Source organism: Nycticebus coucang, chromosome 14 (assembly GCF_027406575.1).
Source record: "Nycticebus coucang isolate mNycCou1 chromosome 14, mNycCou1.pri, whole genome shotgun sequence".
NCBI classification, from domain to species: domain Eukaryota; kingdom Metazoa; phylum Chordata; class Mammalia; order Primates; family Lorisidae; genus Nycticebus; species Nycticebus coucang.
This window is the reverse complement of record NC_069793.1, coordinates 57,576,708-57,601,474: the sequence shown is the minus strand read 5'-3', so window position 1 is coordinate 57,601,474 and position 24,767 is coordinate 57,576,708. Positions and strand designations below refer to the sequence as shown.

The window sequence follows — 24,767 nt, the reverse complement described above, 5'->3', positions numbered from 1 at the left end:
CTACTTCCATCCAGGTTAATACAAAGGATGTAAAGTATCCATTTTTTTAATGGCTGAATAGTATTGCATGGCATACATATACTACAGCTTATTAATCCATTCCTGGGTTGGTGGACGTTTAGGCTGTTCACACATTTTGGCCACTGTAAATTGAGCTGCAATAAACCGCCTAGTGCAACTGTTCTTATGATAAAAGGATTTGTTTCCCTCTGGGTAGATGCCCAATTCTGGGATTCCAGGATCAAATGGGAGGTCTAGCTTGAGTTCTTTGAGGTTTTTCCATAATTCCTTCTAAAAAGGTTGTACTAGTTTTCAGTCCCACCAGCAGTGTAAAACTGTTCCTTTCTCTCTACATCCATGCCAGCATCTGCAGTTTTGAGATTTTGTGTTGTGGGCCATTCTCACTGGGGTTAGATGGTATCTCAGGGTGGTTTTGATTTGCATTTCTCTAATAATTAGGAATGATGAGCATTTTTTTCATATGTTTCTAAGCTATTCATCTGTCTTCTTTAGAGAAGGTTCTATTCATGTCTCTTGTCCATTGATATATGGGATTGTTTGCTTTTGTCATGTGGATTAATTTGAGTTCTCTGTAGATCCTAATTATCAAGCTTTTGTCTGATTCAAACTATGCAAATATCCTTTCCCAGTGTGTAGGTTGTCTATTTGCTTTGGTTGTTGTCTCCTTAGCTGTGCAGAAGCTTTTCAGTTTAATTAAGTCACACTTGTTTATTTTTGTTGTTGTTGCAATTGCCATGGCAGTCTTCTTCATGAAGTCTTTCCCTAGGCCAATATCTTCCAGTGTTTTTCCTGTGCTTTCTTTGAGGATTTTTATTGTTTCATGCTTAAATTTAAGTCCTTTATCCATCTTGAATCAATTTTTGTGAGTGGAGAAAGGTGTGGGCTGTTTCAGTCTTTTACATGCAGATATCCAGTTCTCCCAGAACCATTTATTGAATAGGGAATCTTTCCCCCAAGGAATGTTCTGTTTGGTTTATTGAAGATTAGGTGGTTGTAAGATGTTAGTTTCATTTCCTTGTTTTCTATTTGATTCCAAATGTCTATGTCTCTATTTTTGTGCCAGTACCATACTGTCTTTACCATTATGGCTTTGTAGTATAGTCTAAAATCTGGTATGGTGATGCCCCCAGCTTTCTTTTTATTACTAAGAACTGCCTTAGCTATAAAGGGTTTTTTCTGGTTCCATACAAAATGCAGAATTCTTTTTTCAAAATCTTGAAAGTATGATGCTGATCTTATATTTAGAGAAGCCCAAAGACTCAACCACAGGACTCCTGGATGTCATCAAAAAATACAGTAATGTCTCAGGATATAAAATCAATGTCCACAAGTCAGTAGCCTTTGTAGCCAATAACAGTCAAGATGAGAGGATAATTAAAGATACAACTCACTTCACCATAGTTCAAAGAAAATGAAATACCTAGGAATATACCTAACAAAGGAAGTAAAGGACCTCATAATGAAAATTATGAAATCCTCAGAAAGGAAATAGCAGAGGATATTAACAAATGGAGGGACATACCATGCTCATGGCTGGGAAAAATCAACATTGTTAAAATGTCTATACTTCTCAAAGCAATCTACCTATTCAGTACCATTCCTATTAAAATACCAAAATCGTAGTTTCAAGATTGGAAAAAATAATTCTGCATTTTGTATGGAACCAGAAAAAAACCTTGTATAGCTAAGGCAATTCTTAGTAATAAAAATAAAGCTGAGGGCATACCAGATTTTAGGCTTTACTACAAAGCCATAGTGGTAGAGACAGTATGGTACTGGCACAAAAACAGAGACGTAGACATTTGGAATCAAATAGAAAACAAGGAAATGAAACTAACATCTTACAACCACCTAATCTTCAATAAACCAAACAGAACATCCCTTTGGGGAAAGACTCCCTATTCAATAAATGGTGCTGGGAGAACTGGATATCTACATGTAAAAAACTGAAATGGCCCACACCTTTCTCCACTCACAAAAATTGATTCAAGATGGATAAAGGACTTAAATTTAAGCATGAAACAATAAAAATCCTCAAAGAAAGCACAGGAAAAACACTGGAAGATATTGGCCTAGGGAAAGACTTCATGAAGAAGAGTGCCATGGCAATTGCAACAACAAAAATAAACAAATGGGACTTCATTAAACCGAAAAGCTTCTGTACAGCTAAGGAGACAACAACCAAAGCAAATAGACAACCTACACATTGGGAAAGGATATTTACATATTTTGAATCAGACAAAAGCTTGATAATTAGGATCTACAGAGAACTCAAATTAATCCACATGACAAAAGCAAACAATCCCATATATCAATGGGCAAGAGACATGAATAGAACCTTCTCTAAAGAAGACAAATGAATGGCTAAGAAACATATGAAAAAATGTTCATCATCCCTAATTATTAGAGAAATGCAAATCAAAATCACCCTGAGATACCATCTAACCCCAGTGAGAATGGCCCACATCACAAAATCTCAAAACTACAGATGCTGGCGTGGATGTGGAGAAAAGGGAATACTTTTACACTGCTGGTGGGACTGCAAACTAATACAACCTTTTTAGAAGGAGGTATGGAGAAACCTCAAAGCACTCAAGCTTGACCTCCCATTTGATCCTGCAATCCCATTACTGGGCATCTACCCAGAAGGAAAAAAAACTTTTATCATGAGAATTTTTAGACTGTTTATTGCAGCTCAATTTACAATGGCTAAAATGTGGGAACAGCCTAAATGCCCACCAACCCAGGAACGGATTAAGCTGTAGTATATGTACACCAGGGAATACTATTCAGCCATTAAAAAAAATGCAGACTTTACATCCTTTGTATTAACCTGGATGGAAGTGGAACACATTATTCTTAGTAAAGCATCACAAGAATGGAGAAGTATGAATCATATGTAATCAATTTTGATATGAGGACAATTAATGACAATTAAAGACAGGTTGGGGTGGGGGAAGGGGAGAGTAGAGAGAAAGAAAGAGGGAGGGGTGGGAAAAGAAAGTTCAGAGAGGGAAGGAGCGAGGAGGAGGGGCCTTGGTGTGTGCCTACCTTTTGGGGGCAAGACACGATTGTAAGAGGGACTTTACCTAACAAATGCAATCAGAGTAACCTGGTTTCTTGTACCCTCAATGAATCCCCAACAATTAAAAAACGAGAAAAAAGAAAAGAAAATAATAAATGTAGAATGTAAATGTTTTGGCACAGTAACTGAGATAACGCCGGAAAGGCTATGTTAACCACTGTGATAAAAATGTGTCAAATGGTTTATGAAGCGAGTGTATGATGCCCCATGATCATATCAATGTATACAGTTATGATTTAATAAAAAAAAAAAAAACAAGATAAAGAGCACAAGTGCCACCTGGTAGCATAAGGAGGTAGTTGCAAGGGAACTAGACTGGTTCCTTATTCAAATATTTATAGAGAGCCTGGTATGTCAAATACTGGGTACTGTAATAGGTACTGGAAATACAAAAGTGAATATATTAGATAAAAACTTCTGACCTTACAGTGCTTATATGAGCTGCTTTGTGGATTTACCGTAAGGATAACCAAAGTCAATATCTCAGTTAGGTGAAAAATCCAGTTACAGCTGGTCATGTCACTGTAGTTTCTAGGATAGTTAAGACTGTGTATGAAGCCTTCTTCAAAAAGGACAGTTAAGAAACTGCAACCTGAATCCGGAACACAGGAAAAAGTCTAAATAAATGGCACTACACTAATGAGGAGGAATTCTCATTGCTCTACTTTCTTTCTCCCCAAAGTGACATGTGAAGTAGATTTTTAGACCCAAAAATAAAGAAGGGATTTGTGCACCAATTTCTCAGAACTCTTCAGGTGCTCTCAACTCACTTGGGTTGTGGTAAAGATGAATTATCTGGGCTAACTCAGGGCAAAAAGAGATATTACACCCTGTTCCTCAGCTAGCCTGTGTTCTTCACTACAGAGCCATTGGGCCTTGGGAGAGGGCTCCCTGCCCCTGGCCTAGTTTCAACAGCTCCTAAGCATCTACAAAAGCATGAGATAGTATATGATAAAAGTAAATGGTTTTTATCAGGAAGGTAGTTTGGTTTAAGAACTTATAGGTGAGATTAAACCCAGTAACATAATCTGTAGCATAAGAGATGAACTTCAGCCTTATAGAATTGGAGTCAACAAGAATGGATGAAGTGAGACTTTCTCCACAAAATTTTCCTGCAACATGAGAAAGATTCTTTACTCAGAATCTAGAAAGCAGTACTCATTAAATGACACTAGGAGAATTGAATTTGCCATGATACTTCAAGGTTGTCCAAATCAGGCTTTCTTAACCTTGGCACTATTAACATTTTGAACCAGAACATTCTTGTGTTCATGTGTCCTTGGTACGATGTTCAATAGCATCCATCCCAGGCTTCTACTGGTAAGGTAGACACTCTTACTGTGACATTCAAACATGTTTCTAAGAATTTCTACATGTCTCCTGGGGGGCATGATCACTTCTGGTTGAGAACCACAGAAAGTCACTCCATTTCTGTTTCTTATGCAAGTAACCTTTGTTAGCTATTGATATTTTTCATATTAGCTACATGAGGCAGGTGAAGGTCATTTTCACAACTGTGAAAGCCAGGTTTTACCGGGATGGGGGGGTAGCCTGAGGGGCTTTGCAATGTGTCATTTGTACTCCTGATGGGCTCTGGGTCTGGCAGGTGTCTCTAGAAAGCCTGGTTTGATGGGAAGGAGATGGAGCAGGTGAAATGCACCATGACCTTCAGCCATCACACAGACTCAGATTCAATTCCTTCCTGCTCCCAATTCTGAGTCTAAAAATTGGAGACAGGAAGTGCTGTGCTTAGAGATGGCTCTAAGCAAGAAATAGTGTAACCAGGTCTCATGAAGCCCACTTTTCACTAGTTTGTGTCTGACAATGTGAAAATTCTCACCAATGTGTCTGTATTCTAAAGAATATATTGACAGGTAATTGTGGTGACAAGTCTCAACATTTAAGTGAGAAAAACTGAGTAACACATGCATTTCCTCTGGTATTAACAGGGTCCAGACACACAGTCTGCCAGCATATCACAGAGAGAGGGTTATTTCTAGACAGAAAGTGACAGTCATAGTTCAATTAGCAGGCATAACCAGACCAGGTGTAGGAGTCAGGGGGAGGGCAGCAGAGAGGCTACTCACTGCTTGCTCTTGTAATATAGCTGGAGGCTTTCTGGGAAGTGCAGCTTCTCCTCAGACCCACTGAGTACTCCATCCTCTCACTGTACCAGGCTGAGAGGGAAAGCCAGGAGAACAAGGTGAGCAATGAGGGTGAGCCACAAGGCCCCTCCTAGAAACTGCACAGAAGTAGTAGCTCCTGGTTCTTCTTCATATACTCTTCCATTCTTCAGGAAATCTTTTTCTCTCTTAGATCCTATAATGTCTTGTGCTTTTTTTTTGTTTGTTTTTATAAATCTTGCCTAACCTTGAGATTTTATGATCTTTCTTTCTTTCTTTCTTTCTTTCTTTCTTTCTTTCTTTCTTTCTTTCTTTCTTTCTTCTTCTTCTTCTTTTTTTTTTTTTTTTAGAATTAGTCTCACTTTATTACCTTGGGTAAAGTTCCTTGTCATCATCACAACTCACAGCAATCTCAAACTCCTGGGTTGAAGCAATTCTCTTCCCTCAGCCTCCCAAGGAGCTGGGACTACAGGTGTGCACCACTATGCACTTTTTTGTATTTTTTTTTTTTTAAACAGAGAATTGGGGGCAGGGGGTGGTCTCACTTTTGCTCAGTTTGGTCTTGAACTCCTGAGCTCAAGCAATCCACCTGGCTCAGCCTCCCAGAGTGCCAGGATTACAGGCATGAGCCACCGTGCAGAGCCTCTATGATTTTTTCTTCTTCTTAACTCCTCTCTCTGATCCCACACTTCATTTCATAAGCACATGTATTTCCCAGGTTCTATCCTTAGTCCTCATCTCTCTCTCTGAACAGTCTCATTCATACCCTCAGTTTCACATATCTGAACTTTAGATCTGATTTTACAATGTTCTCCTAGCTATTCTCCCCAGATACATGCTATAAATAGAGTTCCTCTGGGTCAGCAAAACTTCATCTGCTTCTGATTCTTTACCTTTCTGTGTCCTTTTCTTAGTCTCTCTCATGCTCAAAACTTTGGTACTATCTTCGATTTCTCCCTCTCCCTTATCACCCTTCATCTTGTTGGCTACCAAGTGCTAATTTTTCTAGTTTATATTAATTCCTTTCCTCCTTTGACCATTATCTTGGTTAAAGCCTTCAGTTTTTGTCTCTTGAATTAATGCAGTATATCATGAGCTCACTGGGAATTATTTTCCCCACAACCTACATATCCCCTACATGCTGATATTATACCATTAAAGTATATTCCAGATTTATTTATCTGATTAATCAGCTTGTTTATTACTAAAGTCCAGACTTTTTTGATTGACATTTTAAGTTTCCACAGTTTGATTTCAAGTTATTTTTCCATTCTTCTCATTCATAAAAAACCATGACACATACTAGGCCCCTTTGGCTGATTTATTCATCTCTATTCTACCAGACATTTTCCTATTGCCATCCTTTTATATCCATTCTAAGAGCTAGAATCCTTTTCTTTACCCATATTCTATTTCTATTTGTCCAAATCCTACAGCCTTCAAGGTTTAACTTAAAAAGTGTCTGACTTCAAAGCCTCCCCTACCTGTCCATTTAGAACTAGAAGCAGCCTCCTGCTCCTCTGAGCTCTCAAGTATTATTTTCCATATTGCTCTTTGTAGATATTTCCACAGACCCACAGGACTATCAAAGATTTCCTCTTATTAGACATCTTAGAGAATATCTGGTCCAAACTCCTTTCTTTATGGATGAAGAAACTGAGGGCTGGAGATGGGAAAGAGCTTTTCCAACATTACAGAATAAATCTATTGGGCGGCGCCTGTGGCTCAGCAGGTAGGGCGCCGGTCCCATATGCCGGAGGTGGTGGGTTCAAACCCAGCCCCGGCCAAAAAAAAAAAAAAAAAAAACCACAGAATAAATCTATTGCAGAGTTGTTGTGTACATATGTCAGGCAGGGGATGACACCCGTATAAAAGTAGGAACATTTTCCAGGGAAATTGTGTAGCTTATTGACCACATCAGCACTGTCTCACCTTCTTTCCTTGAGTCTCTGATTCAAAGCTAGGGTCTGCCAAATGTCAGCTGAGTTGAGATGGAGCTCTGGTTTTATAGGAAGTGAATGGGAGGGAATTTGGGGCTCCTACTGGACCTGGGATTGTCGAACTGGCAGGGAATGACTGATGCAGGTGGTAGTTTTATACCTAGTGAGCATAGAGAACTCTTGAATGGGAAGACTTTTGGTTATAAAGGGAATTGGAGGGAGGAGACAAGATGGCTGACTGAAGCCAGCTTTCCACAGAGGCTCCCGTCCATTAGGAGAGTTAAAGGACAAAAACTCAGCAAGTAACCTGGTGGATTTGAGCTGCACTAAGAGAGAAGGTTGAAGAACGCACATCAACCCCAGTGAGGCGAGCTGTGACCACAAGGAAACAAACAAAAGGTACAAAATCCATCACCAAGTGGATGGGAGTCCCCTCCCCCATAAGAATGGCTCAGAGTGCCCCACAAACAATCGGGCAGAGTTCAAAGGTCCTCCCACTATACTACACTCCCACTACACTACATCCTCTAAAAACTGGACATACCTCCCCTACTAGGGTGCCATGGCATCCTCCTGCCAGGAATAAAACTGTATAAATTGTATATAGTCTCTACCTGGAATTCTGAGCTCCCAGTGCTCCCCTCCACTTACACTGAGGTCTGGAGGCCAGTCCCCCAGGAGTTCAGAGTCTTGGGTGATTTCTCAAGGGGTGTGGATGGGGCCTCAACTGAAGCTGGTCAGCGCCAGCTTGGGGGCACGGGAGTGAGGAGAGGATGGTCGGCAGAGAGGGGACCGCACCGGAGCGGCATTTCCCTGAGGCACAGTGCAACAGCCTTCTTTTGGTGACAATATGGCCAGGCATAAAACTGTGTAAAACTGTGTGTGTTCTCTGCCCGCAACCTCAGGCTCCCAGCGCTTCCCGTGCTCTCCTCTGCTCTCACTCGAAGGTCTGGAGGTCTGTCCCCCAGGAGTCCAGACTCTTGGGTGATTGCTCGAGGGGTACAGACAGTGCCAGCCGGTTGGTGCAGACTCTGGGGCACAGGAGCGGAGAGAGGACGGTTGGCCGGAAGGGAGCTGCACCAGAGCAGTGGTTGCCTGAGGCATAAAACAGCAGCCCTCTTTTGCTAGCAATATGGCTCACTACCAAATATTCTGAAGCCACACCCGCTGTCTCCAGAGACTGTGAGTATAGGATTTGCCTGAGGCAACTCCACTTGCAAAACGGAGAAAATCCCAGTGTGGGGCTGACCCAGAGGTCTGCTTTACTGGCCCTCAGGGGATCGTCAGCCTATAGACAATACAAGAGCAAAGACAAGCTGATTTGGAACTCAATTCAGCTTCTCTTCTGCAGGGGAACCGCAAAATTGTTCTGTTCTGTTTTGTCAGTAACATTAATCAGGGGCGAGACTGGACCTGAGTGAAAACCCCCCAACCTTCATCAAGCGCCTGAGGTTGTCAGGCCTCACCTCCTCCTGTTAGAGAGAGGCAGAGTGCACCGGCCTGGCAGACTTCCTTGTGATTCAGGCAGGTGCAAACTCCTGGAGTACCGGTTCACTACAGGCAACTGGGTCACCCAACTGCAGGGCTATCAGTGACTAGGTGTGACAGTGGTGCAAGGTAGGTAAGGAGGCAGCAATCTTCCCAGAATTATCTATTGGCTGGGTAGCTCCTCTTGACTCCACGCAGCATTGGAGCAAGCCACACTAGAGTAGTCATCAGACCCCTGTGATCCAGTTCCCAGAGACCTCTTAAACTCTCTCACCCGAGACAGGTGAAGACTGAGACAATTGATTTGGACCTTTTGAACTAAACCAATCGCCTGAGGACAAATCAGGTGGTGCCCTGGGTGCACGGTGGGATGAAGGTTTGATTTTTCTTTACCAATTGTTTGTCGGTGGGGAGTGGGGTGACTTAATTACTTATATTTCTCCACAGCTGAGACTTCAATCCAGAGTATCTGTTTCACTAGGGTGGAACAGAAACCAGCTGAAAACAAGACAGAACCACTTAGTTCCACCACACCAGACAGGGCCCCAGTTTCTCAGGCCACAACATTGTATGGGCCCTCGACAAAGCCCAAGGGGAAAAAATCAAAGGGAGTAAAACAACCATGGGGCGGAATGAGTGGAAAAACTCTGGTAACATGAATAACCAGAATAGATCAAACCCCCCCCCCCAAGGAAAGATATGGCAGATGTAATTGAAGATCCCATTCATAAACAACTGGCTGAGATGTCAGAAATCAAATTCAGAATTTGGATTGCAGACAAGATTAATAAAGTGGAATTAAAAATTCGAGGAGAATTTCAAAAGTTGTCTCAAGAATTTAACGAATTTAAAGACAAAACCACCAAAGACTTAGACACACTGAAGCAAGAATTTGAAACCCTCAAAGATATGAAAAATACAGTAGAATCCCTCAGCAACAGAATGGAGCAAGCAGAAGAAAGGATTTCTGACATTGAAGATAAAGCCTTTGAACGCTCCCAAACTCTCAAAGAGGAAGACAAATGGAGAGCAAAAATGGATCATTCTCTCAGAGAGCTCTGGGATAATTTGAAGAAGGCAAATATTCGAATCATTGGAGTTCCAGGAAAAGATGAAGTGGCCTCGCTGGGCACAGAGGCCCTTCTGCATGAAATTATGAAAGAGAATTTTCCAGACATGCCTAGAGATTCTGAAATTCAGATAGCAGACAGCTTCAGAACCCCAGCATGACTCAACCCCAATAAGACATCCCCCAGACATATCATAATTAACTTCACTGAAGTTAATAGGAAGGAGAAAATTCTCAAAGCTGCCAGGAGAAAGAAAACCATTACCTTCAAAGGGAAGAATATTAGAATGACTGCAGATCTCTCTGCTGAAACTTTTCAAGCCAGAAGAGGGTGGTCACCAACTTTTAATCTCTAAAGCAAAATAAATTTCAACCCCAGATCTTGTATCCAGCTAAAGTGAGTTTCATTTATGATGGAGAAATTAAATACTTTAATGACATTCATATATTGAAGAAATTTGCCATAACCAAACCAGCTCTTCAGGATATTCTCAGACCTATCCTCCATAATGACCAACCCAATCCTATACCACAAAAGAAACACACTCAGAAACTTTGGATCAAACTCCAATTTCCACACTGGCAATAAAAAATAAAAATGCCCACTGGACTTTTGAAAAACTCGATACCCAAAACTTCACCAGACTTATCAATATTTTCCATTAATGTGAATGGCTTAAACTGTCCTCTAAAGAGGCATAGGTTAGCTGATTGGATGCAAAAACTCAGGCCAGATATTTGTTGCATACAAGTGTCACATCTTAACTTAAAAGACAAATACAGACTCAGGGTGAAAGGATGGTCATCCATATTTCAGGCAAATGGGAATCAGAAAAAAGCAGGTGTTTCAATTTTATTTACAGATACAATAGGCTTTAAACCAACAAAAGTGGGGAAGGACAAGAATGGTCACTTCATATTTGTTAAGGGTCATACTCAATATGAGATCTCAATTATTAACATCTATGCACCCAACCAGAATGCACCTCAATTTATAAGAGAAACTCTGACATGAGTAACCTGATTTCCTCCACCTCCATAATAGTCAGAGATTTCAACACTCCTTTGGCAGTGTTGGATCGATCCTCCAACAAAAAGCTGAGCAAAGAAATCTTAGATTTAAACCTAACCATCCAACATTTGGATTTAGCAGACATCTACAGAACATTTCATCCCCCCCAAAACTGACTACACATACTTTTCATCAGCCCATGGAACTTACTCCAAAATCGATCACATCCCAGGTCACAAGTCTAACCTCAGAAAATTTGAAGGAATAGAAATTATTCCATGCATCTTCTCAGACCACCATGGAATAAAACTTGAGCTGAGTAACAACAGGAATCTGCATACTCATACAAAAACATGGAAGTTAAAAAGCCTTATGCTGAATGATAGCTGGGTCAGAGATGAGATTAAGAAAGAAATTGCCTAGTTTTGGGAACAAAACAACAATGAAGACATGGACTATCAGAACCTCTGAGACACTGCAAAGGCAGTTTTAAGAGGGAAATTTATAGCACTGCAAAACTTCCTCAAGATAACCCAAAGAGAGGAAGTTAACAACTTAATGGGACATCTCAAGCAACTGGAAAAGGAAGAATATTCCAACCCCAGTAGAAGAAAAGAAATAACCAAAATTGGAGCAGAATTAAATGAAATTGAAAATAAAAGAATAATACAACAGATCAATAAACCAAAAAGCTGGTTTTTCAAAAGGTCAATAAAATAGATAAACCTTTGGCCAACCTAATCAGGAAAAAAAGAGTAAAATCTCTAATCTCATCAATCAGAAACAACAAAGACGAAATAACAACAGACTCCTCAGAGATACAAAAAATCCTTAATGAATATTGCAAGAAACTTTATTCTCAGAAATATGAAAATCTAAAGGAAATTGACTGATACTTGGAAGCACATCACCTTCAAAGACTTAGCCAGAATCAAGTGGAAATGTTGAACAGGCCTATATCAAGTTCAGAAATAGCATCAACCATACAAAACCTCCCTAAAAAGAAAAGCCCGGGACCAGATGGTTTCACATCAGAATTCTACCAAACCTTTAAAGAGGAATTAGTACCTATATTACTCAACCTGTTCCAAAAGATAGAAAAAGAAGGAAGACTATCCAACATGTTCTATGAAGCAAACACCACCCTGATCCCCAAACCAGGAAAAGACCCAACAAAAAAAGAAAATTATAGACCAATATCACTAATGAATATAGATGCAAAAATATTCAACAAGATCCTAACAAACAGAATCCAGCAACACATCAAACAAATTATACATCATGACCAAGTTGGTTTTATCCCAGGGTCTCAAGGCTGGTTCAATATACGTAAATCTATAAATGTAATCCAGCACATAAACAAATTAAAAAAGAAAGACCCCCATATGATTCTCTCAATTGATGCAGAAAAAGCTTTTGATAATATCCAGCATCCCTTCATGATCAGAACACTTAAGAAAATCGGTATAGAAGGGACATTTCTTAAACTGATAGAGACCATCTACAGCAAACCCACAGCCAATATCATATTGAATGGAGTTAAATTGGAATCATTTCCACTGAGATCAGGAACCAGACAAGGCTGCCCATTGTCTCCATTGCCTTTTAACATTGTAATGAAAGTATTAGCCACCGCAATTAGGGAAGAAAAGGTGATCAAGGGTATCCATATAGAGTCAGAAGAGATCAAACTTTCGCTCTTCGCAGATGATATGATAGTATATGTGAAAATCACTAGGGACTCTACTACAAAACTCTTAGAAGTGATCAAGGAATATAGCAGCGTCTCACGTTACAAAATCAACATTCATAAATCGGTAGCCTTTATATATACCAACAACAGTTAAGTTGAAAAAACAGTTAAGGACTCTATCCCATTCATGGTAGTGCCAAAGAAGATGAAATATTTGGGAATTTATCTAATAAAGGACGTGAAAGATCTCTATAAAGAGAACTATGAAACTCTAAGAAAAGAAATAGCTGAAAATATTAACAAATGGAAAAACATACCATGATCATGGCTGGGAATAATCACCATTGTTAAAATGTCCATACTACCCAAAGCAATATATAATTTCAATGCAATCCCTATTAAAGCTCCACTGTCATAATTTAAAGATCTGGAAAAAACAATACTTCGTTTTATATGGAATCAGAAAAAACCTCGAATAGCCAAGACATTACTCAGAAATAAAAACAAAGCAGGAGGAATTACGCTACCAGACCTCAGACTATACTACAAATTGATAGTGATCAAAACAGCGTGGTATTGGCACAAAAACAGAGAAGTAGATGTCTGGAACACAATAGAGAACCAAGAGATGAATCCAGCTACTTACTGTTATTTAATCTTTGACAAGCCAATTAAAAACATTCAGTGGGCAAAAGATTCCCTATTTAACAAATGTTGCTGGGTGAACTGGCTGGCAACCTGCAGAAGACTGAAACTGGACCCACACCTTTAACCATTAACTAAGATAGACTCTCACTGGATTAAAGATTTAAATTTAAGACATGAAACTATAAAAATACTAGAGGACAGTGCAGGGAAAACTGTTGAAGAAATCGGTCTGGGTGAGTATTTTATGAGGAGGACCCCCCCGGGCAATTGAAGCAGCTTCAAAAATACACTACTGGCACTTAGTCAAACTAAAAAGCTTCTGTCCAGCCAAGAACACTTCGCTGTAAGTAAAGCAAGAAACAGCCCTCAGCATGGGAGAAGATATTTGCAGGTTATGTCTCCGACAAAGGTTTAATAACCAGAATCCACAGAGAACTCAAATGCATTAGCAAGAATAGACAAGGGATCCCATTGCAGGCTGGGCAAGGGATTTGAAGAGAAACTTCTCTGAAGAAGACAGGGGTGTGGCCTTCAGACATATGAAAAAATGCTCATCATCTTTAATCATCAGAGAAATGCAAATCAAAACTACTTTGAGATATCATCTAACTCCAGTGAGACTAGCCTATATCACAAAATCCTAAGACCAGAGATGTTGGCGCGGATGTGAAGAAAAGGGAACACTTTTGCACTGCTGGTGGGAATGCAAATTAATACATTCCTTTTGGAAAGAGATATGGAGAACACTTAGAGATCTAAAAATAGATCTGCCATTCAATCTTGTAATCCCTCTACTGGGCATATACCCAGAAGACCAAAAATCAGATCATAACAAAGATATTTGTACCAGAATGTTTATTGCAGCCCAATTCATAATTGCTAAGTCATGGAAAAAGCCCAGGTGCCCATTGATCCACGAATGGATTAATAAATTGTGGTATATGTACACCATGGAATATTATGCAGCCTTAAAGAAAGATGGAGACTTTACCTCTTTCATGTTTACATGGATGGAGCTGGAACATATTCTTCTTAGTAAAGTATCTCAAGAATGGAAGAAAAAGTACCCAATGTACTCAGCCCTACTATGAAACTAATTTAGGGTTTTCACATGAAAGCTATAACCTAGTTACAACCTAAGCATAGGGGGAAGGGGGAAAAGGATGGGAGGGAAGAGATTGGTGGGATTACACCAGCGGTGCATCTTACAAGGGTATATGTGAAACTTCTTAATTGTGGAATGTAAGTGTCTTGGCACAGTAACTGAGAGAATGCCAGGAAGGCTATCTTAACCAGTGTGATGAAAGTGTGTCAAACGATCTGTGAAGCTAGTGAATGATGCCCCATGATCATATCAATGTACACAGCTATGATTTAATAAAAAAAAATAAAGGGAATTGATATTCAGAAATACTGGATGTTAATTCATGGTCCTGCAGAGCAGGGCGCAAGGAAACCCCACCTCTAGAGCTCATTCTGTTCTGCTCTGGGAAAGAAAAAGAAAGATGCTATTCAAAACTTGTGGTATACAGAACCACAGGATTACTTGGTACTATCATTGATTCCTCCTTCTCTCTCTCATCACCCTTCATCTAAGTGGCTGGCAAGTCTGAACTGTCCTTGTTTCTGTTCCCTCATTTTTATTCTTCTCTGGCCATTGCCTTAGTAAAAAAAATTCTTGCTACTTCAAGAAATTAGCATCTCCTTGACTCAAAAGTGCTGAGATTTTTGAAGTCAATATTCAACAAATGAAAATCTAATCTATGGAAAGAACAGAAGAGACCAACTGACAAAGTAGGAAGTGAGCCCTGGTGTTTTAAGGAGATTATTTTACTTCACTAATTAAAAGGGCTAATTAAGAAAAAGTGATTAACTTAGAGGTTACACTGAGGAAGAAGAGGTCATTTTACATGGGAATGGTGGCTAGAGATGGAAATAACTTTCCCACAACTACAAAAGAGTTGCTGAGTTGGCCTCAACTTAAACTGAAGGCTCAGATACCTACCACTGTACCATACACTTGAAAAGAAACTCAGGTTCTTACTAAACTAATTTGAATTAACCCTTTGGGAAAGGACAAAAAGCCTTTTTGAGGGCAAGAACCATTAGTTAAGAAAACAATTAAGTTGGATTTTCAGGTAGAAATGAAATTCCCACCCCACCCCCACCAGAAAATGTGTATGTCAAAGCCCTAACTCCTGATGAGACTATATGTAAGGTCGCAGTGTGAAGGTGGCCATTTGCAAGACAGGAAGAGAGGCCTCAGTAGGATCTAACCCTGCTGGTACCTTGATCTTGGACTTGTAGCCTCCAGACTGTGAGAAAATGAAAGGTCTGTCTGTTGTTTAAGTCAAAAATAAGAGAGAAATCTCAATTAGTTCACTGGTCAGTCTAGTAGAAGAATGTACAGTTGGCCATCCCTTGGTATCTGAGAGGAATTGGTTCTAGGACCCATTTGGACACTAGAACCTGAAGATACTCAAGTCCCTATATAAAATGGTATAGTGTTTGCATATAATCTCTGGACAAACTCCTCTATACAGTATTTCAATCATCTCTAGATTATTTATAATACTTAATACAATATAAATGCTATGTAATAGTTGTTATGTCATACAATTAAAAATTTGTATTATATTTTATGGTTATTTCTTCTTTTTTCCCCCCTGAATATTTCAAGTCCATGGTAGGTTGAATCCACTGAGACAGAGCCTAAAGATATGGAGGACCACCTGTTTATAGACCCTGGCCTTTTCAGACTTACTATGCCTAGACACCTTCCTTAACTTATGCCAGGATTTCTTAGTTATGGCATTATGAACACTTTGAGAGGAATCATTCTTTGTTTTACTTAGCAGTATCCTAATCTCTTAACCCCTGGAAGCCAGTCCTCTCCCAATAGTTGTGACAATTAAAACTGTTTTCTGATATTGCTTTCTTGAGTTGAGAGAAGGCAATGCCAGAAGATAGTTTTAATTGTCAAACCTTCCCTTGTTGATAACTACTGACCTTGGCCATAGCTTGCTGGATCTTACTGGAGCAGTTGAGAAGAGGTGAAAACATATCATCAGCTGAGATAGTTTCAATTAAAGGCAAATTTGACAAAGTCTAGGATGGATGGGTTCATTTTTTTATATTGAATTTTGCATGTTGCTTTATTCTTGTTTTAGAGTAAACTCACTAAATATCACAATCCTGAAGTTCTACACTGTGAACAGAAGTCCAGCCCTTCTGTTCCTGGGTCCTGTCTTGTCTAGACTCTGCCCATGTTTTCTCTGGCTCTAGCAGAATGACAGCTTCTTAACCTTGTGTGGTGGCTTCATTACAAGTCTGAATGTGTTTAAGGATCCAGGGAAGCAGTTTACTAACATCTGTGAAGATCCCGGGGGATCCTTGGTCACTTTGATAACTTTGCTCCATATTGTTTCTCCAGCCTCGACCACAGCCCAAGCCCCAGGAAGTTACACCAGCCAGAGTCCAGGCCCCTTTCTTATTCCGGCACATGAATGACCCTCCTGAGTCTCCCTGCAAGGGGGAAAAGCCTCTGTTACCATCATTGTCAATGTTATACCCAAAAGTGCTCACTTTTTACCCACAAGGATGCTAGATGAAGACTAATAACATTTCTTTACCTCTTCACTTCTTATAGTTTACACTCAGGGGTTGGGAGAACTGCCAAGCAAAATTCCCATATGATCCTTAAATATCACTGGAACCCATCAAATCTACCTCCTTTCCCTTCCTCGGCCTTCAACAAAGCTGTAGGCTTTCTTCTTTCTCCTGTTTCATGCTACAGACTCAGGGAAGTCTTGCTCAGCAATAAAATTGACCTAATTTCTTGGTTAGCAGGAAGAATGGAGGAAAGTAAAGTTCCCAACATCCATAAGATGGAAACCTCTAAACAGGAAAAGCCAGCCATCCTTCAAGAATGAGAGATACCTGATTCATTCCTAGTATTATCTTTTTATTTGATCTTTTGGAAAAAGAAAACGACCTCTAAATTCATACTCCTTGCTAAAATTAAATTGTTTAAATTGTCCCTTTATTTTGACTTAACTTCCCTGGCTACTTCTGACTCTTCTTTCTAGGTTCCAGTCTTAGTACCTGGACTCAGCCTTCTTTCAGCCTCTTACCTGCTAACAAAACTGATGGAAGCCTTGCCCAGACCCTGTCAGCCTAGCAGCTGGCACCCACCTGACATGCATCCTTCCCTCCTTCAGGGAAGCCTGTGCAGAGAAAGGTATCTCCACTAATGAACTGCTTCAGGGATGACAAAGCTTTCATGCACTCATTCTGAGTCAAAATTGGCAGGTTCACTTCCTGTAAAACTTGTGGGAGGATACCATCTGGAAAACATAAAGAAGGATGTCCAGCAAGGCTGGCTGACCCACAAATGTTTATGAAATTGGAAAGCTTCAAAAGAACAATATCATAGTCCATTGATTTCTGAGCCGTAGATGTCCCATTCAGGTTTGACTCCTTTGGAAAGACCTGAATTTCTAAGTATAATATGACATTCTCTGTCTTTAAAAATGTTTTCACAATTGCTATTAAAAAGTAGATTAAGAATTCTATTTTCTGATTACCCGCCAGAAAGTTCTGGCCTCTGATTAAGAAGAGTAGCATAGAAGTTCTTACCTTCACCCAAGCGGCCCCATCCTGCTGTTGTACAATTAAATCCAGCCTCAAATCGCTCCCCTGGCTCTGGAAGACATATGGGCCCCACAAATTGGCCTGAAGGAAAGGTCAAGTCAGGGCTTGTCTTACTCATGGAGGAGAAGATACCATAAGCCACTTGCCAATTGGCATCCAGGTAGTCCCCTGATGACCTGGGTAAGTGTTGCAATATCTCTGACTGATACCTTCTGGGGTCACTTATCAAAGACCCTCTCCTGCTTGCACATAATCCTGCATCCAGAACCACAAGCAAAAAGAGTTTCAGATAAGGCAATTTTTATGCCAAATCCCTGTCTCAAAGTGCTTGAGTCAGAACAGTGGGGCATATGTACATAATATATACTTCAAGGAATGTGCCATGGGAAGAGGTTATGGAGAAAAGGGGGTGGATAATTCAGAGTGAGCCTCAAATGTTTACCAAATTGGAAGGCTCCAGCCATCTTCAAAAGGGCAATATCATAGTCCATTGGTTTCTTGGTGGAGAAATGTGGGTGTGTGATGATGGACTCAATGGGGAGGGTTTGCTCTTCTGGCTCTTTCTGGCTCAAGTCATGTTCTCCAGCAGTGATATTCAAAGTTGACATGCTGTTTCTAAGAAAAGGAAGCAGTAATATGAATGAATTGCACTGTGCCTCTGTGTGCAGTTGTAATGGTTGACAAACTGGCCTCTTCAATATGAATATGGATGGATAATGTGGGATATGAGTACATTGAGCTGAGAATGTGAGAATGATTCTAAAACTATTAGAAAAAATACACATTCCCAGTTCTCGTGAATGGGTAGTAAAGAGAGGCCTCATCTATGGCCAATGATGGGATACATTTAATACTTTGTGATGTTGTTTATAAATATCTAGAGTTGCACATACATTATAATTCAGGGTTCTAAAGCTATAAAGGACTTTATTCAGTTACCCTAAGAGGCTAACCTGGCCTTAATACCAGCAAGATCCTTTGGGAATGATTTGTCATTCCTAGTACATATACTGCTTTGGTGTCAGAGTTCTTATCCTTAGCAGGTCCGACAGCAGCATAACTCTGTGTCCCACAGAACATTCACACTCAGGGCTTTAGAACAGATTACAACAATGGAAAGTTGCGACCTTCTCCTTTTCTTCTTTATGTTTTTAATTTAGAGACCTGGCCTAGCTTTAGAAAGACTCCATCTTCCTAGGTCAATGTTGTCTGAAAAGGAACTCAGTAGAATGCATTGAGCTGGATTAAAAGTTTTGAGCACACCATTCTTTGGGACCCTTCATTTTCAGAAGTGGTGCTTTTATAGAAAATTGAAAAGGGCATGATTTTTTCTGGGTATACTTCCCTGACTCTTGCTACATGGAGCACCTGACTTAATGGATAGCATCTTTCCAGGCTACCACCTGCCACATTGCAGTGAAATGATCAGTTGGCTCCTTCTTTGGATTATCAACAATTTGGGGGGCAGGAATTGTGTTTTAGTCATTTCGGTGTCTTTGGCATCCACTAGTGTCTGGTACCAAGTAAACTTCCAGGGAATGTTTATGGACTTGAAATGAAAGAGGGAACATATGGGGGAAGCCTAGTGCATACCAACAACACTGACAATATTAGGATATTTGGATCATACCAGACGTGCATAAAGAATGGAAGCTGCTGAACTAAGGCTTAGAGAGTCAGGCTCAATAGGAAAGAAGTTGCAGAGATCTACTTTGTCTTTTACTGGCTTCCTTTTATTTTCTATTCTCTTATCCATTTCTTTCTTTCTTCTCTCTTTCTTTTTTTTTTTTCAGACAGAGTCTCACTTTGTCACAGCATGGTAGAGTGCTATGGCGTCACAGCTCACAGCAACCTCAAAATCCTAGGCTCAACCAATTCTCCTGCCTTAGCCTCCCAAGTAGCTAAGACTATAGGTGACTGCCAGAAGCTGGGCTATTTTTAGGGACAGGGTCTTACTCTGGCTCAGGCTGGTTTTGAGCCTGTGAGCTCAGGCAATCTACCCACTTTGGCTTCTCAAGTGCTGGGATTACAGGCATGAGTTAATTTTTTGGCTGAAATAGAAGAAAACCAGGAGAAAAATTTCAAAAATCCTTCTTTGTAATGTTCTTTTTTTCTTACTTGGATGTTATTATTTTTTTTTAACTTTCAGTAATTTTAAATGAATGAAGTGTTTTTTTTTCCTGCAAAGAATTTATGTTTTCTACCAACTTGAGTACTATCTGACAATGCCACCCAGCTCCATTTGTGCCAAGAAATCAGGATGGTCCTCCACTAAAGCAATAGTCACTCATCACACAGGTCCATGTTTTAATAGACTTACTGCTGCTAATTTTCCGAGGGAGAGGAAAGAGTGGCCTGGTCTTCATCCATGAGCTAGGCCTTTCCTACCTGTGTGCAACGCAGTGAGCAGCTGTGATCACCCATTGTGGAGAGATGATGGTTCCTCCACAGACATGCTTCTGCCTTTTTTTCAGAGACACCTAAATTGGAAAGACCTAAATGGAGGCGAGTTAATATCCTGGATTCCCCCATAACATGGTGAAGAAGCATATTTTGAAAAACAGACTCTGATATTTCACTCATAAATATCAGCAATCATGCACTGTGAGGAGTAGTGCTGGATTTATTATAACAGAACATGCACAGCCTGGGTCTGAGCAAGAGGTTGTTAATTTGAAATGATCATCTATAAAGGTTATGAGGAGTTAGCAAGTAGAAATGTTAGTACATATTAATTTTCACAACATTGTTGATGCAGATCTATTACTATAAAAATATGAAAAGTAGCTATGGATGAAGACAAAGAGTATATGGTACAGCAGAGTTCAGCTGAAGATGTTTGGAAGGAAAGCAAAGTAAGGACCAGGAATCTTTTCAACATATTCTTCAATTCCTCCAAGCCTCTTAGAGAAATAGTTTGGATCTACCATTTTCTCATGCTTTTAAGTATTTGACCTCTATACCTTTTTCATGTCTCTTGTTTATTCTGTCTCCTTAACATACTTTCTATTTTTAGTTTATCCTTTTTTTTTGAGACAGAGTCTCATTTTGTCGCCCTTGGTAGAGTCCTGTGGCGTCACAGCTCACAGCAACCTCCAGCTCTTGGGCTTAGGCGATTCTCTTGCCTCAGCCTCCCTGAGTACCTGGGACTACAAGTGCCTGCCACAATGCCCGGCTATTTTTGGCCAGGGCCGGGTTCAAACCTGCCATCCTTGATATATGGGGCTGGCGCCTTACTCACTGAGCCACAGGCGCTGCCTGGTTTATCCTATTTTTATTTGATTCTAAAATGACTTGCTGTGTACAAGTAAATACTTTTAATAAGTATACGCCTATTTTTGGAATTAGTAAAAAGGTAATCTGTTAGAATTAGCCTCCTTTTAACCAAAAAGCCCATAAGAAAAAGTTGTACAGTGAAGAGGCTAGAATAGAACAAAGAGCAAATAAGTAAAAGTCAATGAATCACTCTTACTATGATTCAAATATGAATTTCTGACTTGATCAACCAATTGATCGAGTAAGCAACTGATCAATCAACTATGCAACTAAGTAATCAGTTAATCAAATGGCAATGACTCAGCTACTCAGCCCACTGAACATAAACTCAATCAACCAGCAATTACCAAATAACCATTGACCTAAAAGTTAATATGCCTGACTCAAGAGAAGTAAAAATAAAATAGATTGCTCTCCTTGAAAAGTTAAGAGGAAAGAATATAGCATGAATCCTGGGTTAAGAAAATTGGGAGACTGTAAAAGATAATATATGCAAATACCATGGGCTAGAGATAGAGGTACAAAGGCGTTTCTATGGCATGGGAGGATGAGGAGATTAAATTCAGGCAGAATTCTTTGAACGTTAATTAACAAGCAGGTAGTATTGTTGGTTATTCCTTGAGGAGTTCTATTGGGTGCAAACTTTATACCTAAATACAAAGTAGATATTAACTCTCTGGTCTTCTTTAAGTATAATAAAATATTTTAAAATATATACTTACTGAAATTAATTCTTAAAAAATATATTTATTGAATAAAAATATGTTATATCAATTGTAAATTCAAAAGATTTTTAGGTTCTAGAAGTAGGATTTTGGTCTTAGTGGCTGAAAGATTGGGACAGTAGTCTTAATATCTGGGATCAAATACATGAAACAAATCAATAGCACATGTAGCTATTCTAAACTTACCTCCTTCTGGAACTCAACTGATGTACATCTTGAGGGACTTGGGTCTTTGTGCACATGCATGAGATCTTTTGTGAGCAGGTAGGCAGAATGGATCACTGATGGTGTGTGACTCTGGGAGATCCAATCCTGACAAATCTTACAGCCCACCCATGAAAGATTGTTCCCTGAGACTCACCTGCCAGGGATAGGAACCCTTTTCCACTTGGTTTCCTCCAAGAATGCGACTGAAAATTTTAAAATAACTCCAAGAATGTACCTTAGCCAGAGTTTGCCCACAGTTGGGAGCTGAGAAAAATATAAACATTGAGTAATTAGATAGTTTCTAGAATTGAGAGATACAGTAAATTCTTCTGAGCAAGAAGAAAACTGTAAGACATGGAGTATGTAGAAAGACGATAAAATGGCTTTAATTGTTGAGATTTGTTATGATTTGTGGCACAAGGGATTGTTTGGATTTTGTTACACAGAACATGTGTATCATAAAGAGATGTACTTTTCTTTCATGAAGATGAAGGTTCTAATGGGTAGATCTCCATGGATTATCAGTAATAAAGCTAGCTTTTGATTCTGAGCTCTCTGGCCCCAAGAGGCTCCTCAGAGCACTCTGTATTCTCTTGTGACATTTACCACATGCCATCATGGCTACCTGTATCTCTCTGAACCCAACTAGGCTGTGGGATCCTCAAAGATAAGAACCTAATCTTGGAAGTATCTGTATCTATAGTATCTAGCACAGTTCCTGATACATAGACATTATTTAATTAGTTTGTTGATGTCATAGTCTTCCTTGGACTGCAATTGTGTATATATCTTCTCTGCTTCACCCCTGAGACTGAGTCTGAGACCATGGCCTATGGTGTCTGGAACACAGTTGGATATCAATAAATCTTTATTGATTTAATTCTCTGTGGCGATGGAAAGTGACTGGTTGTTTGTTCAAGACAGTAGAGCAGAAAGAAGACAGTGTCCTGATTCACATTCCAGTGTCAGGATAGAAGGCTTCCAGGTAATAAAAAAACTCCTTACTCTTTGTGTAAAAGACATTACCCCTAAAAATATTGCACTGACTTATTTGTCCTTAATGGAATTTTTGACTCCGCAGCTGACAGACAGGCTAGATTAAAGATGTTTACTACCACATGGTTCATTTTCTGTCCTCCTGAAGGTCATTCTTTTCCACATTTTAAAGGAAAGTATAGAAAGCTTTGTATCATAACCACCACACTTCAATGCTTACTAAATCCCTCAATCCTTATTCTTCAGCTTGGCAGCTTGTCTAGATTTCCTCAAACTGGGTTGGGTGTCTCTCCCTTGTGTTTTGTATCACTCTTTTTTCATCCCTTCAATAGTTCTTGTCTTGCAGCATTATGATAATGAATGATTTACCACTATTACTGGACTACAAAATACTTGAGGGAAAAAATACATCTATTCATCTCTGTATTTCTAAGATTTTAGCATCATTCTTGACATAAGTAAGTATTAGAAAAAGTGCATGGATGAACAAATGATTTTTTCTGAGAATGCATGCATCCTTAAGATAGCTCTTAGATCAATATGTTAAAATATACAACGTTCTTTCACACAACTTCTTTTTTAATCCCCACTTTATGTTTGTAAATCAAGGGCTGTTATCCCCATATTACATATGAAAAAAATTACGAATCAAAATGATGTGCAACTAAACAATGGAAGACCACAGATGTAATAGTTAATTTTTTGATTCTGAATTCAGTGCAGGGATAACATTGATAAAAACTGTATTTTCTCTTGCAGTTTTTTTTATTTTAGCTGGGGCCAGGTTTGAACCTGCCACCTCTGGCATTTGAGGCCGGTGCCCTACTCCTTTGAGCCACAGGCGCCACCCAAAACTGTATTTTCTATCTGTTTCAGTCACAAAAATTTAGACACAAAATTTACCATTTCCTGAACCCATTGAAACAAGGCAGAAAATATGGTGATTCTCAGGGTTGGCACAAATATGATCATGCAGAAATTTTCCAACACTTGTTTTTTGATTTAAGTTAATTGAGGACAAAGAAAAGACCATTTACAAAGTACTATAGTGAATATGCTTCATATTTCATGGAAAGATCATTTTCCAAAAGATTATTAATGCTGATAAATCCATGTTGATTGCTAGAATTTTCTCTGCGAAAGAAGATGAAATTGTTTAATGTGGTCACATAAGAGAACAATCCCAGCATTTTTTTTTTCTTAGCTTCATTAAGTGAACTTGGATTACTCATATATTTGAGTATATTTTTGGATTCTATAAATGTTTCTAATCATAGTATTTCAATGTCATATGCTTATTATAGGTGAGAAAGTCAAAATAATTACTTGAAAGGTGATTAGATCTCCAAAATATATTTTCTTCTCCTATTTTCCCAAAGGAATATAGAATGGAGATGTGATATTCATTGCCAGCAAAAGTTATTCCTTTGTAAAAGGCAGTTATATAGATTTCATTTGGAACTTACCTTTGGGGAGAGAAAGAGTTGTTGATTTGCCTTGTTCCAAACAGAGCATTCCTAGTAGTAAAATCAGCTTATTCCTGCTTACAGGCATTTTGAGAGTCAGAGATTTTCCCTGAAATTTTAGAGACTAAAGAGAACAGAAATAAGAAGCCTTGGGAGATTAGAAGTAAGGCGATTCTAAAAAAGTTTATTCATTAACCCAGACTTGAGGTATTCAACCATGTCTATATGATGTCTGAATGTGGTTTCTTACAAGAATCAACCCCAGAGGCGGTCTCAGTTGAGTGATATTTCCATATCCCATTACACCTACAACAATGACTTGCTTCCACCGAGTGTATCTGGCTAACAAAGTGGTCACTATGTAA

At 39.4% G+C, this 24,767-nt stretch overlaps 1 protein-coding gene across 1 annotated transcript in view; it reads right to left on the bottom strand.

Annotated features, from left to right (window-relative positions):
* Nucleotides 1–24,490, bottom strand: part of LOC128564411 (ovochymase-2-like) — a 59,017-nt gene extending 34,527 nt beyond the window's left edge. Inside the window, 12 exon segments of the mRNA XM_053559894.1 lie at nucleotides 3,565–3,717; nucleotides 4,091–4,218; nucleotides 4,947–5,071; nucleotides 5,194–5,267; nucleotides 5,697–5,711; nucleotides 16,374–16,604; nucleotides 17,274–17,425; nucleotides 17,718–17,813; nucleotides 18,175–18,347; nucleotides 20,121–20,212; nucleotides 22,095–22,204; nucleotides 24,403–24,490. Of these exon segments, the coding sequence (XP_053415869.1) occupies nucleotides 3,565–3,717; nucleotides 4,091–4,218; nucleotides 4,947–5,071; nucleotides 5,194–5,267; nucleotides 5,697–5,711; nucleotides 16,374–16,604; nucleotides 17,274–17,425; nucleotides 17,718–17,813; nucleotides 18,175–18,347; nucleotides 20,121–20,212; nucleotides 22,095–22,204; nucleotides 24,403–24,490 (1,437 nt within the window).
* Nucleotides 24,491–24,767: the final 277 nt, after the last annotated feature.